General features: G+C 38.8%; 1 protein-coding gene across 5 annotated transcripts; it reads left to right on the plus strand.

Annotated features, from left to right (window-relative positions):
• The first annotated feature begins 6,875 nt into the window (after positions 1-6,875).
• LOC5506231 lies at positions 6,876-13,884 on the plus strand. Of its 5 annotated transcripts, none has more exons than XM_048733041.1 (5): positions 6,876-6,993; positions 7,273-7,360; positions 8,118-8,172; positions 8,677-8,730; positions 12,711-13,884. In XM_048733041.1, the coding sequence occupies exons 2-5, from the start codon at positions 7,332-7,334 to the stop codon at positions 13,797-13,799; spliced, it is 1,227 nt and encodes a 408-aa protein (XP_048588998.1). In that variant the 5' UTR covers positions 6,876-6,993; positions 7,273-7,331; the 3' UTR covers positions 13,800-13,884. The 5 variants fall into 5 exon arrangements, 4 of the variants coding, with proteins under 4 accessions (XP_048588998.1, XP_048589000.1, XP_048588997.1 ...); XM_048733043.1 differs by having other exon boundaries at positions 8,121-8,172; XR_007313843.1 differs by lacking the exon at positions 12,711-13,884 and adding an exon at positions 8,995-9,150 and having other exon boundaries at positions 6,882-6,993; positions 7,306-7,360.
• Positions 13,885-14,123: the final 239 nt, after the last annotated feature.

The following is a 14,123-nucleotide window of genomic DNA, read 5'->3' on the forward strand; positions in this document are numbered from 1 at the left end:
TCAAATAAATTAAGGAAATAAACTTGGAACACGGCACGGGCCTCATGGTCGCCATCACCACGTGGTTCGTGACTAAGCTGCTTCCAAGGACGCGCTCGCCAGGCGTGACTTGCAAAATTCATGCCACCGTCCTAAATGCCACTATGTAGAGCCATACTCCTTCTCCGTTGGAAGGCCGGGAGATTAACAGTCCATAATCCCACCGCTGCCACCACGCCATAAGTTTAAAGTGACAAAAAGTCAGGTTTAATCACCACAGCAATAATCCCACTATGGCGGCCATGAGGCTCCAGGTCGGGAACGACATACACTCTTACACAAGCCCGCTGACCGAACATCGCGGGCCAACAGCCATTCTGGCGCAGAGAGAAAAAATTTGGTGTGAAATTCTACTATCTCGTGGTGCCCATAACCAAATATGGCGCGACGAACCATGTATGGATGCTATGATTGACAAGCTCGCGCAATCTAAAAATAGCTTTTTTGGACGTTATCATGGGCCGTTCTCTTATGTCATGGTCTCTTGATCTGTTATAAGCCGTCTATCAAGTCATTTTTTACTATTATGCTGAAAAACTATGCATGTATGCCGGCATTATGCTCGATCCTCAGACAATGTCATTATGCTCGAAATTATGCCGGCATAATCGGATAATAATCGGAAATCTCTCAGAACGCCTTTGGTTTGTCATTCGCGCGAAGCATGGAACCAAGAGTACCCTTGCAGTTATATAGCGGCGGGCGCCCCGCACTTTCTCTCTTCTGCTAGACTGCTCTCCTTCCGGGTTGTATTTTTATCGACTATTTGAGGAGAGTAAACCCATAAATTGGTCTCAATATCTTCGCAGAAGTTATCGCAGCTTTCATAGTGTGTTCCCAGACGAGCTTCGTCAGCTCAAGTCAGTACAACGAACCGTTCGTCATGAAATTTTTATCCAAAGTTAAAACTTTTTCGCGCGTTCGAAATCCATCCACGACCACGGACCTTGCCTTTAGATCATGGACTTGACTCATGATATTTTGGGTGATTTTGATAGCGATTTAAATGAGTTTTACGGCCTGGGAGAGACAGATTCACAATCGGTAAACAACGATGGCCGTGGGCTAATTTCTAGCAGAAAGTAAAGCAAATCACACATGTGTGAAAATGGTAGCGGATGCAGCGTTGCTTCATTGAAGTCGCATGAGTATCACAAATATTACAGGCAAAAAGTCATAAGGTAATACAAGAGGGTTTTCTTTTGCCATAAGGTTTCTCCTGTAGCCTTTCTTGACTAAACTGGTTGCACTTCGTGAGTCTTTCTCGCCATTTCTATATTTTTACTGTTGTGACTCTGTCACACTGTTTTGTCCTACGACAAAAACTGACTTTCCACGTTGTCTCCTGTTTTTCTGGCTTAGTTTTCTTGTGTTTGAAACTGTACTTTGTGTTTTCACCATAAGCTTAAGTGATATTTTGGATAATTCTTCACTTACAAACAATAATTTATTCAGCTCCGAAATCAGTCGCCTGTAAATTCTGCGAAGGATTTGCATATTTCTCTGAGCCCTGATTGCGATGCGCTGTTGTTGTGTCAGTCTCACGGTAGGCCAGTCACAGTTGGGTTGATGACAAAGAGTTAGTGATTGCGGTCGGATTGCGTTGTTGTGTAATACTGCTTGGAGTTTTTCTACCAGTGGGTTCTAAGTACATTGTTGATTGAGCGCGTTGGTTCAGTTTACGGGCGACTCGAGTCCAACTTGTTTTTGCCACCCTGCATTTTCATTGTAGTCTTTTAACTATTTTATTCTACTTAATTTTACCTTGATTATTGATTATTAATAATTAATTAATAGTAAAAAAATAGTTAAATAAAAAATAGTTAAATAAAAGAAAGGGAAACTAATCAAATAATTATATACAATCAAACGATTATTTAACCGGAATAACAGGAAAATAACCTACAATACTATTTCTGTAATTCTTTTTCAAAAAAAAATAAATAAAATAATTATATCTGGCATAATGGCAGGCCACCTCATGGCCCACTTGATAGTACTCCTATTTGCTCTACATCTCCAGAATTTCTTATTACGGTGGCAGAGCCCACAAATTGAGTCTAAGGCCGGACCCTTCATTTCACCAGCACTTTTTGAAATGAGCCTGGATAAAGTTAAAATTTTCATGAACAATATTCATCCCAATCGTAGAAAATTGATCGCTCCAAGGAGTAACCCAAGCTCACTCGCCTTTCGCCTACTCATTCTTAGTTGGGACATCCCTCTCAATCCCGGTCCCACCTACCGGTATCCCTGTGGAGCATGCTCAAAACCAGTTAAATGCAACCAGAAGGGTATTCAGTGCAACTACTGCGATGCATGGTATCACACAAAATGCTGCTCAATAAGCAATGAGAGTTACAATACACTTGCTAACAGTTCTTGTTCTTGGATCTGCTGTGCCTGTGATGTGGCCAATTTCTCAAAGTCATCAAGTGGTCCTGACATTCCTGATGACAATTATTATTTATCTTTATCAACATCAGTACAATCATCTGTCTCAGAATCGCCCCAGCCACTAACATCATCCCCCAGGCAAAGATCTCCTGCGTCAAATAAAATGAAAGACCCCCACAAATTGAGAGTGTTAACACTGAATGCTTGTAGCTTAACCCTTTCACGCCCAAGTTTTTTTGACTGACGCACACAAAATGACACCAGGTCTTCAGTTTTTACAGATTTTCTCTTTTTCCTTAGAATTTCATGGGCTGACATAGTAAGAACAAATATTGCCCACATAATTATCGATCGGAATAAAGTGCTGGTTTTCCAAATATTGTATTGCAACGATTTTTATAAGCAGGCAAAGACAAACTTTTTTGAATTTAGTGCAATTTAACCGCGTGCTCGTTATTTGTTAGTTCCAGTTTATGCATGTTTTCAGATAAACTACATCAAATTAACTTCAAAGATTCAGAGTTAACTCTTTAGGGAAGCATATCCAAGTATTATACATAGCTTTTTTTCAGGTTTAAGTGAGCTGGTTGTGATAGTCATGTCAGCACCGTTTCTACACAATACAGCATCAACATGGCGGCAATAAAAGCACGGCTTGCATGGTCATTTCATTTCTAAATTTTAGCAGCTTTATTTCATGGATTGAACAAAACTCAACTGTCCATTTTTGCTCATGATTGTCTAATTGATTGACAATTGGCCATAATCTGTGAATAAATCAAGTATAGCACAACAACAAGAAGATTTTAGAACATCATCGAGCGGAACGAGTGGTGACTATTGAACAAGATGGTATTGTGAAGAATTTTCTGCATTGTTGTTCAGATGCGGTCAAAATAGGCTTGCAAGAAAGTATTGGTTTTGCAATGTCCAACTGGACGAGAAACAAGTCTTTTTCACTCAAATATTTGTGAATTGTTGACAATAGTCCGATGCCATGAGTACTTACAAAAATACCGAGATGGTGGCTGAGTTTATTCACCGCTAGTTCCTGCATCGTTCGCTGTTGCTCTCAAACCACTCAGAATCTTTCTCTTCGTTTCCTTTTTGCCATTTAGAAGCGCCTCAAACAAGTTTGTTCGATTGACAAGAAATTCAATCAATTCAGAATGATGAAAATATAAAAAAACTAAGTACAAAGTCATTATTTGGATGATTCTTCGGTCCGATGAATGGAGTATCTTCTTGTTCCTCGAAGGCAGTACCAGTTCTGTACCAAAGTTGGTCTTTGGATTGCAAAATACCGACATTTTTCTACATCTACATTGTTAATCCACAAAATAATAATAAGACAGAATAAAAAAAGATGAAATAAAGTAAAAAGATAAAAATCGTTTAAACAGCATTATTGGTATTAATATATTAATATTAATATATTAATATATCAATGTCATTAAGTAATGCTCCGTGTAAGAACTACGGTGAATCGATAGGTCCTGCGGCAATAGGGGTTCGTTATCTTTTTAACTAATCTAATTAATATTGCTATGCTTATTGGTTCAAGACGCTCTGCCAGCCAAATTTGAACTCTGGAGTCACATTTCTCTGAAATAAGTGCTCTTGCACTCATATTCATTAGGGGGCTTAGGTTCGAAGTAAGATTTTAACCTTTGCATTTTTGTTAAAATCGTATGATTGGAGCATGGAGAAACCCCTTTCAGATATCTGCTAATAACTTTTTATACTTCACTTATTACAATTTTGCGCTTTGTCTCTTGCCAAAGCAAACATTCCGCTGGCTAAACGTGTGAAAATACGGTCTCACATTTCCAAAAGCCTGTTAGTGCGGTAGAATTTAGCTTTCCAAAGAAAGTCACTTTTTCTTTCAAAGATTTTTGACAACGATTTTCATGTTAAGATTGACAACTAAAACGATTCACGCCTTTAAATAAAGTTACCAATTTTGCTTTATTCGGTCCTCAATGCAACTATTATCGCATACAAGCCACAGCAATAAAGTTTACTGGAATTCACAATGATAGATAGGTAGATAGATAGGAGGTTTTATTCAATTGCCATGGCAGTATTACAGACTGAATTAAGGCAAAGGGCCAGCACATATAGCGTTATAATATTACAAAAATCGATAAGTAACTAAGTCACCAAAGCGTTTAGTTACAGAAATATGTTTGTAGGTATTCATACTGCCGGATCTTAGTGAGTATCCATGCTCTTTATTAATTACGCCTCCAGTAATTACAGATCTATGGTAGAAGTCCTCTAATTATTATTTCATCGACACAGACAGAACGCACAATATTTTCTTTAAACAAGCCGCAAGCAAGGTTTATTCCATAAGCTCGTTGATGAAGTCGAGAGTGTCCAGCTTATAATCGGGGTCTCCGTCTTCGATACATAGTAGGCCATGAGGACTCACGGAAAATTTCTGCGAAGAAATTGTAATTCTTCTGGCTCCAGACGGGCTGCATTTATATTCGATATTTCTTTCAGCTTTTTGCATCCGCATAAGCATTCCACTGCTCTTACTGACAATTGCGGGTTATTGCTGATATTTATATTTTCCCATTTTCTAAAAAAATGTCTTCGCTTCACCAAACGCCGTATCTTCTACTTCAATGCATCGTTCTATGTCCTTTAGTTCTATGTCCCTTAGTTTAGTTGATGCTTTCATGAGTCGTACAGCATCAACTGATGGCGGCAAAATTTGCCCTAGTGCAGAGGTTTCCTCAATGTCCTGTAAAAAAAGTACACACAAACTTAAGATTCCTTCTCAACTTCATTTCTTGAATATCAGAACTTATAAAAAATACAAGGCAACTACAGTCAACTCCCTCAGAAGCAGACACGTCAGGAACTAAAAACAAGGTGTTACAAGGGCTGTCAGCTAATGAAAATGAAGAAAGACATTGTTTGAATGGAAAGGAAGACAAAACCCTGCATTTTGTTAAGTTATCCGCTTACAATTCTTTCACTTAGACGGGAGTTTGCTGTACCTCAATTTCAGGGTGTCAAACCCCAGGATGTTTTGCTACATTCAAGGAATACATTCGGGCTTGTTGGTATTTACATTTCACCCAGCTTATAAATCAGGCTCACATAACTTATATTTACATATTCACATCGTAAACTCAAATGACAACTTCCCGTAATAAAACTCTTTTAGTAAAATAGAACGAGTAAAATATTTCGTTCCCTTCTGAACCAATTATTTGTCTCTCAAGTACTTATTGACCTATGAATTTTTTACCTGGAATGGTTCTAACGCGGCTTCAGCAGCGGCGCTGGTCTCAGAGGTTTCCGGTTGGAAAAACACGCTGGAACTTGAGGCAGTTTCATCTCTACAGCTCTGCAATTTTGATTTCCGAAATAAATAACAAATTGAAAAGGAGGATCAAGACTGGTCAAGACAGTACAGAAACAGCAGAATCTATACGGCAAGCGACAGAACATTGACTTTGAGAAAGATCATTTTTCTCACCTCGTGTGAAGTTTTCATGCGTTTGTTTCCAAGCTCCAAATCGACTCGCTGTCGACATTATATGCAAATGCTTCTAGACCAGCCCTTTTTGCCTTTGTCATCTAGCTCGAAGAAAACTTTCTCTACTCTGTTCGCCTTTCTCAGGGACCTCTGTTCCACATCTGAAGGCTTACTGCCACACCAAGCCCCGTGGTTTGGGCAGCAACATGCCTGCCTTTTGAACACCATAACAAGCTTTTCTAACTTCTCGGACAAAGTTTGCAAGCAAACAGAACTCAGAAGCGTTTCTTTAAAGTATATACAATAGATTTTCAAACTATTTTCGAAGAGATAATGAATAGCGAGAGACTTGTCTTAATATATCGAGGAGGAAGCATGTAGAATTCAAAATGGCGACGTGAGCGCTAGGTCGGAAATGTAACTTCCGAACATACGATTCGGACAAAACTCGGGGATAAGCCGTAACAATGCAACCTTTGTTTTATTCTTAATTTAAATGTTTGTCAATCAATGGATAAGATACGGAAAACACCCGAAGATGTATTTTAGCCAATCAGAGGGCAGGATTTTACTGAAGGTTTTTAGCTACTTCTGTGCATGCGTTGCCGCAGGGTACCGTAGTTCTTACACGAACCATTACTTAATTGTTGTTTACTTTTTACGTGTTCTTTGGTCCTTTTTCAAGATTCAAGATTCGACCAAAGAACAAGCAAAAAGTAAACATAAACACAACACTAGACTACACACGTCTTTTCGGCAAGTTGTTTTTTATTTCTCACTAATTTTGATTTTCGCCCAATGTTTACCGTAAAATCGATAGGGACAAAGAAAGAGCTTGGGCTACCTGTGGAAAAAGCAATGGCAAAAAAACTTCACAACAGCGCGCTTATGGCGTCATTCCTGTGCATGTCAGCATTGAAAACTTTTGCTTCTATTTCTATTCCAGCTCTCAGCAGAACAATAAGAAAACAGTCTAGCTGAAAATCTAGGATTGCAAGATTTCGAAAACGAGATATCATTCAAAGTCAAGAGCGGAAAACCTTGTGCTTTCGCAAACGGTAAGGCTAATAAAGCAAGGAAAAATTATCCCCAATTTTCTAATGAACTATCGTCGCTTAATAGTAGATTATAACTTAAGTTGTATTAAAATTAAGAGATGGAAAAACTTGGTTATATTAAAAGACACTAGGTTTTGCTGTAAATTTTTTTGTCTATATTATCTTCCAAATTGGGCTTCTACTGCACTTTCCAAGCTATTTTCTGTTTACACCGTTTGTTTGAAACATACAAATTTTTTTCACAGACATAATAAATTAACATTTACACGAATTTCACAGGCTTAAGGTAACAAACCTCCCCACTTTCGGCAGGTCAAAGATACATTAAGAAACCAAAAATGTCAGATGACCAAGAGAAGATAAAGGGGTAAGCTACAAAGAAATAAGAAGGAGAATGAGGGAGAGTAAGAATAGGGGAATTATATTAAAGAGCTTAAAGTAATAAACCTTTTTGCGGTTTCTTGGGAGGCCTGTGGTTTTACACCAGAGAGAGGCTCAAGCGCATTTGCCCAAAATGCTTTTGTCTTCAGGAGCTGTTTGTTATGGCTTGACATGCCTGTTTGAGCCTCTCTTTGGTGTAAAACCACAGGCCTCCAAAGTAACCGCGAAAAGGTCTATTCAACGCAAAGCATCGACAGCGTCATGCATGCACAGATTTTATGTCTGTGATCGCATTATAATGTGAAAATAGAAAAATTGGTATTAGATTTGCCCTCTTGCTGCCTTTGAGAAATTCATTAGTTTGCATGCCAATCTTGATGCTATTTAGTGTGAAAATGTTAGCTGCCACTGAGTGGAAACATTCTATTTTGAACCCTCTCCACTCCTTTCAATGTCTATGGCCCCTTGGAAAGACAGTGCAAGCAATGTTGGAATTCTAGGCCTATGTAAGCTTTGAGTATCAGTTGACTAAAGGCTGCTTACATGCTTTAATACGTCATGCACCCCTGCTAGGCTTAACAAAACCAGTTGGCTAAGGCTGACAATGTTGGTTTTGAGATGACAATAATGACACTTTGTTGAGCAGGATGAGTACCTACTGGGATATCTTATACTTAGAACTCACCCAAATGTGATATCCTTTTATATTCTTGTAATTCATATTACATTAAACTTTTTAACAGAAGAAAAGGAAAGAAGGCCCCAAACAATAGGTCTGAAGGAGAAACAGATACAAAGGTACTGTACCGCACATAATACTTTTTAAGGGTTTTCATTTAAATTGGCTTCTTATCATGCCACCGTAAATTAACAAGTAGCACAAAGCTTGTCTAAAATCTGTAAAACAATAAATAGGGTAAAATGAAGACTGGATGATGAGCTAACTGTTCTGCAAAAAGGGATGCCTAACAAAATGGTCTTATGCTAGTCTAAAGTAGTTTCGATAAAATTAACTCGTTTTTTATAGTTCCAAATGAGCAAAGAAATTCATACAAAGTTGTTTCTGTCTTAGTTAGGGGACGGTTTTTGCTATAGCGCGAACGTTCCAGCCCTCGCTAATAGGGGAAACTGGGTGTTTCCACGTCGTGGTTTGGACGAAAACAGCTGAATGTTTCATACAGATTACATTTCATGTATGGTTCTCTGAATACCACAAAATATCGATTACCAACTCTAATCCACGGACGGTTTAGCTTTTGATAAATCATATTTCAAAAATGACCATGACACATTTGTTTGTAGAGTTCCGTAAGTGAAAGTGGCCATGCAAGTAGTAAACAGGATAAACCACAAAAGGTGAGTATCAATATGATATACATACACATGTGCAGGATTGATGCTTCGAGTTGTCTTACTCCCATCCAAGGAATTCTAGGCAATGTTGATTGATACAGTGAAGCTTAGCTTCACTGTATATTCAGCATTTATTACTGTCTTACCCTATTCACTGGATGGTTTAGCTAGCCTGGATATCACAAAATATCGGTTACCAACTCTAATCCACTGGATGGCTTTTTTTATATCATATTTCAAAAATGACCATGACACATTTGTTTGTAGAGTTCCGCAAGTAATGGAGAGGATAGATCAGAAGAGAATGTATATCAATATGATATACATCCACTTATGCAGGATTGATTCTTCGAGTTGTCTAAGGGAGCAGTCATTAATTACTGGGGGGGGGGGGGGAATTTTGCAAAACCCTGGGTTTAAAAATCTAATCCAAGCCCAAAAATCGTGACCCCCCCCCCCCCCCCCCCCCCCCGACCGGACGCCCAAAAATGGCACCCCACCACCACCATCTCCATACCTTTATATTCAAAAATTATGTCTTTAAACCCAGCAGAGACATTATATACATACCGAGTGCAACTGAATATAACCTTTCTACTAAAAAAATAGATCAGCTAGCATGCATTTTTTCTATTTAATTTAATTTAAAAGAATGAATTTTCACTTTTGCTAATTTAAAGAGTGGCACAGAGATAAACAACAAATACAGGTGTCGCTAGAAAACGACTACGTCGTCGAGGACGTTAACAAAGATATTTGAGTCTAGGTCTAGGAACATCTATTCGTTTTGTTCAACTGATTAAAACAGGCAGCTTTGTCTGTCAACCATGAGAGGGATTCTCAAAATTTATGTATATGAAGACAAGATTGGTACCTGAACAATATGGAACGATATACAATAGTAGGACCCATTGTGAACTGAATAAAATTTACATTTGAACAATGACTCTCCATATCAAACTTATTGCCATATGTCGTGAACATTTAGCTTTCGCTAGTGCCCAGGTACACTTGTATGATTTTTTACAACTGCGCTTGTGCTAAAGTATCAAATTTCGCCGGAGATTTAATCATGGAGCCATCACGATAGTAGCCTGCGTGAAGCCGGAAATAGTTCCATTATAATAATCGAACTATTTCCGGCTGCACGCAGGCTCGAACTATTTCCGGCTGCACGCAGGCTATCGTGATAGTTACGCCAGAGAATAATTCTACTGAGATTATATTCTAGGTTTTCGATGAAAGTATACCTTGAATTATTCAAGTAAGCAGTGTATTGTCCGAGAGCTATATCCTGCGATTATCACCAATGTGGACAAAACTCGAAACACTTCGTGGGATATAATTCTGCGGGATGATCGGAGGTCACGCAGCAAAGACCGACCAAGGGTTCCACCGTTTAGAGTCCTACGATATTCCTTCAGGCTCTTCTCTGTCGACAGAAAAGGCGCTACTTATGGGGAGCTATTGCCAAAAAAAATATTCTTTATCTAGTTCTAAAAGATGGTCGCAATGAGATTTTATATTGCCTTGTATTCAATTTATTATTATTAATCCATAAATGTCAAATAATGGTCTTTCTAAAACCGGTGGTAACACGTGTATTCTTGCAAAAATAGCGCTTATATCCTATGGCGGTGTTGCGTGACATATCATCTCGAAATGTGATACAAGGAATTTCCGCAAATGTTAAAGACAAGTTTTATATGTGCTGAGTATTATACTAAAATCAGACTTAAATTCGGCCCAAAAAATGTGACCCCCCTTTTAATGACAGCCCAAAAAAATGTGACCCCCCTCTTATGACAGCCCCCAAAAAATGTGACCCCCCCCCAAATAGGCGGCAAAAAAACATAGCCCCCTCCTACATATTTGCCACCCCCCCAGTAATTAATGACCACTCCCTTACTCCCATTCAAGAAATGCTAGGCAATGTTCAGCCTCACAGTATATTCAGCATTTATTACTGTGTTACCCTATTGTGTCTCCAAATATCCTATCATTTCATGATGTAAAAAAATTTTCATTTCCACTGGACTCTCTCTGCCATATAGCATCTACCAAATGTACCCCAATATCTAACTGCCATATCAAACACATGTAGTGTGGCTACATGTATGCTGCTTGACAAACTTAAGTTTATTGTATAAAATGAACAAAAACATGGTGACATAACTTGTGACTAAAATTAGGTTTGATACTAATTGATATCGTACCGTTCGAAAAGTTTTTACTAGCATGTCAAATTTCAGCATAACCTTTCCGGAAACAGAAGTAAAATACCCGACATAATTAATCACGCTACTGTCATACAATGTGTTTTTTAAAACTTAAAAGCATGTCAACATTCTAGAAAGATTTAAAAAAAATTAATTCGCAAAATTGTTATTCGATGAATAAGCGGTGGCAGTGTGTTTGTAAACGTAGCGTCTAACGCAACGGCGGCGAGAATCGTGTTCCGTGACGCCATTATAATAAATTTGAATAAATTAATGTAACGTGATCTTAATTGATTATTTGATTGTATTGAATTACGCGTCTTAGGCAGGGGCGGATCTAGGGGGGCCGGGCCCCCTTATTTTCTGATATTTGGCTTAAAAATAACAAGAAATATAAGGAAATATACGTAAGAAAAATAAGTCGCCCCCCCCCCTTTCTTGAAACTTTTGCTTCGCCCCCCCGGCCATTTTTTTAAACTTTTAGATCCGCCCCTGTTAGGACTATAGTTTCACTTCAGTATCGAGCACTGAGCAAGACGTCTAATAAAGAGCTAATCACAAAGAGAAACTAAACAAGCTGTGCATGATTTTCTCTTACTCAGCGTCCTCAGCGCGCGAAACACGTTCAGGTTTCGTCCTGCAAAACAAACATCCCAACATCGCCCTATAATGCTGCACATTCTTCGTTTTTTTAAACGAATTAAAATTCATTCTTTGTAAGAGGGTAATTGAGAAAGATTACGAGTGGTATCTCGTAGAGTTGCCGTGATCTGCTGCTCAAAAGGAGAACTTTGGTAAAAACCTAGCCTCTTTTGATAGAACTTTGGAAAAAAACTAAAATAATGGAATTGCTTGGTAAATAAAAGACTTTCCGTAGCCAGTAGGCTAAAAAAGACATCGACATCATCGTTCAGAAAAGCAGAGATAGCCTTTTGTTTTTTTGTGTGCTTTCTCTATCCCAAATAACATCGACACATCTTCAAGGCTGAACTTAGGACAGATTTATAGCGAATAAGTTGGAGTCGCAGTGTTTTTCTCCATATTTGAACCGCTCGATAAACAAACACCGGAAAGGGCGGGAACCTATAATTTCAATTTCTGATCTGAGCCAATAAAATATCCAAGAGAACTAACTAATTGAGTGGCCAATCAGAGACTATTATAGGTTTTCCTGCTAAAGCCGTGACGTCACGGAACACGATTATCGATGTCGTTGCGTAGTCGCTACGAGAGGATATTTTCGCGACTCAGCGGCTACACGTAGGCTACAATTCACGAGTTAAAAAGGATTATATAATTTGTCTTACTGTTGGAATAAGTTGTGGACTGTAGGCCGATATGTCACACCAACTAGTATGTTTGAACTATTTCGACTTGTACCTTCAAGAGTGATTCTAGATTTGTCTGGGGAAAGGGATTTTAAGTGAAAAAAAAAAATCCGAATTTTTTCTTTTGTGTGAAACACCCACCTCCACCCCTCCCCTCCCCCCCCCCCAAAAAAAAACCAATAAGTCTCCACCAAGATATATTATTGACAACATTTCACAACAAAGTCGCTACAATACATCAACTCGTTCTGACGATCAGAACAGCCGATCCCAAGCTACATAAAAGCTTGAAAACCATTGCTTGGGCTACCTCTGGTTAATGCAATTTATTAGAATTCATGTGTGAGCATATTTAGATTTAGATAGTTTTGGAATGATTCCTGTTTATTGATCTGCCCTACGTTGCTCTAAATTCCTCTTCGATTTCTTCTTCTAGATTAAATTTGAATGTGAAGATTGTAAGACTGATTTTTCAATATACGAGGACCGCGAACATAGAAAAATTGCCCAGGATGATAGAGAGAAAGTACTTGGGAATAAAGCGGAATTTTGTGGGGCCTTCTACCACGTACCCAGAAGTCATTCGTGCTGTTTAGACAAAAACAGTTGTGCCATCGGCAAGGAAGGTTTTGATGCTACTCCGCTAACAGCGGTCGCCATGGTAAAATTTGAGCAGAAACAAGACGGTGAATTGGCCTTCAAATCTGTCCGTCGCTACACAAACTGTTACGGTAGAAAGATGCATGCCGAGGACTTCTTCTATTGGGATATTAAGGAAGCCTCAAGACATAAGGGAGAAGCAGGGTTTCTGGATTTGTGGAATGGAGAATGGCGAATCACGATGTACCTGACAATGCAACCCTGTCATTTGTCAACTGACACAGGAGGGACAAAACGAACCCAGAGCTGCTGTAAGATAATGAAAAAAGCAAAGAAGAAGCTTGGTGAGAATGTGACAATAGTGATTAAGCCAACGCATTTGTGCAAGGCGGGTTGGAAAAAAAAAAATGTCGAAGAATTGAAAGAGGAAAAAAAAAGGTTAAAGGAAAAGAAAGAACAGATAAAGGAACGAGATTTTAATACATGCATTGATAATGCTGAAGAAGGCGTTAAAATGCTAATTGAGGCAGGCATCGAACTGGAATGCATGAAAATAGATGATTGGGACTTTCTGTTGCAATTTATCCAACACAGTAAAAGAGAGAGAGAGGGGACAACACTCCCTCGCTATAAGAAAAGTAGAAGGGGCGAACTTGACAAGGAAATCAGTGAAAAACTGAAAGAAATTATACAAGCCCAACCAGCCGAACAAGCCGAACAAGCCCAACCAGCCGAACAAGCGCAACCAGCCCAAACAGCCGAACAAGCCCAACCAGCCGAACAAGCCCAACCAGCCAAACAAGCCGAACAAGCCCAACCAGCCCAACCAGCCGAACAAGCGCAACCAGCCGAACAAGCCCAACCAGCCCAAGAGGATCAAGTGGTTACGGAAATGGCGGGTCTGAAAATTCAAAAATCTCAATAATAAGTAGGACTGTGAGAAATAACATTGGTTAGAAAAATTGTCAGGTTTTTTTGTTACCCAAAATAAAGGCTATTGTATCTATGTATTGGAAGACTTGCTTTTATTTTAAGTTTGCAATATATGAATGCTATCAAGTTGTGCGAGACTCCTAATTTGACTGATTATTTTTTAGAATTTGATATAGCAATGTTATCGTCTCACTCATACCTTTGATCGGAATGTTACTGTTTTTGACAATTTATCACTATTTTACGTCATCTTATCATTGATTTAGCTATCCATCGTAGGTACCGGGTAAAAAACAATTTTCCTCTTGTGCAATCA

Source organism: Nematostella vectensis, chromosome 9, assembly GCF_932526225.1.
Source record: "Nematostella vectensis chromosome 9, jaNemVect1.1, whole genome shotgun sequence".
NCBI lineage: Eukaryota > Metazoa > Cnidaria > Anthozoa > Actiniaria > Edwardsiidae > Nematostella > Nematostella vectensis.

What these genes read in the sequence shown, in the direction of transcription:
- LOC5506231 (XM_048733041.1), top strand. Translation starts at nt 7,332, where the DNA reads ATGTCAGATGACCAAGAGAAGATAAAGGG. An exon ending in GACCAAGAGAAGATAAAGGG is followed by an intron (nt 7,361 to 8,117) that starts GTAAGCTACAAA and finishes ACTTTTTAACAG; the next exon opens with AAGAAAAGGAAAGAAGGCCC. An exon ending in AAGGAGAAACAGATACAAAG is followed by an intron (nt 8,173 to 8,676) that starts GTACTGTACCGC and finishes ATTTGTTTGTAG; the next exon opens with AGTTCCGTAAGTGAAAGTGG.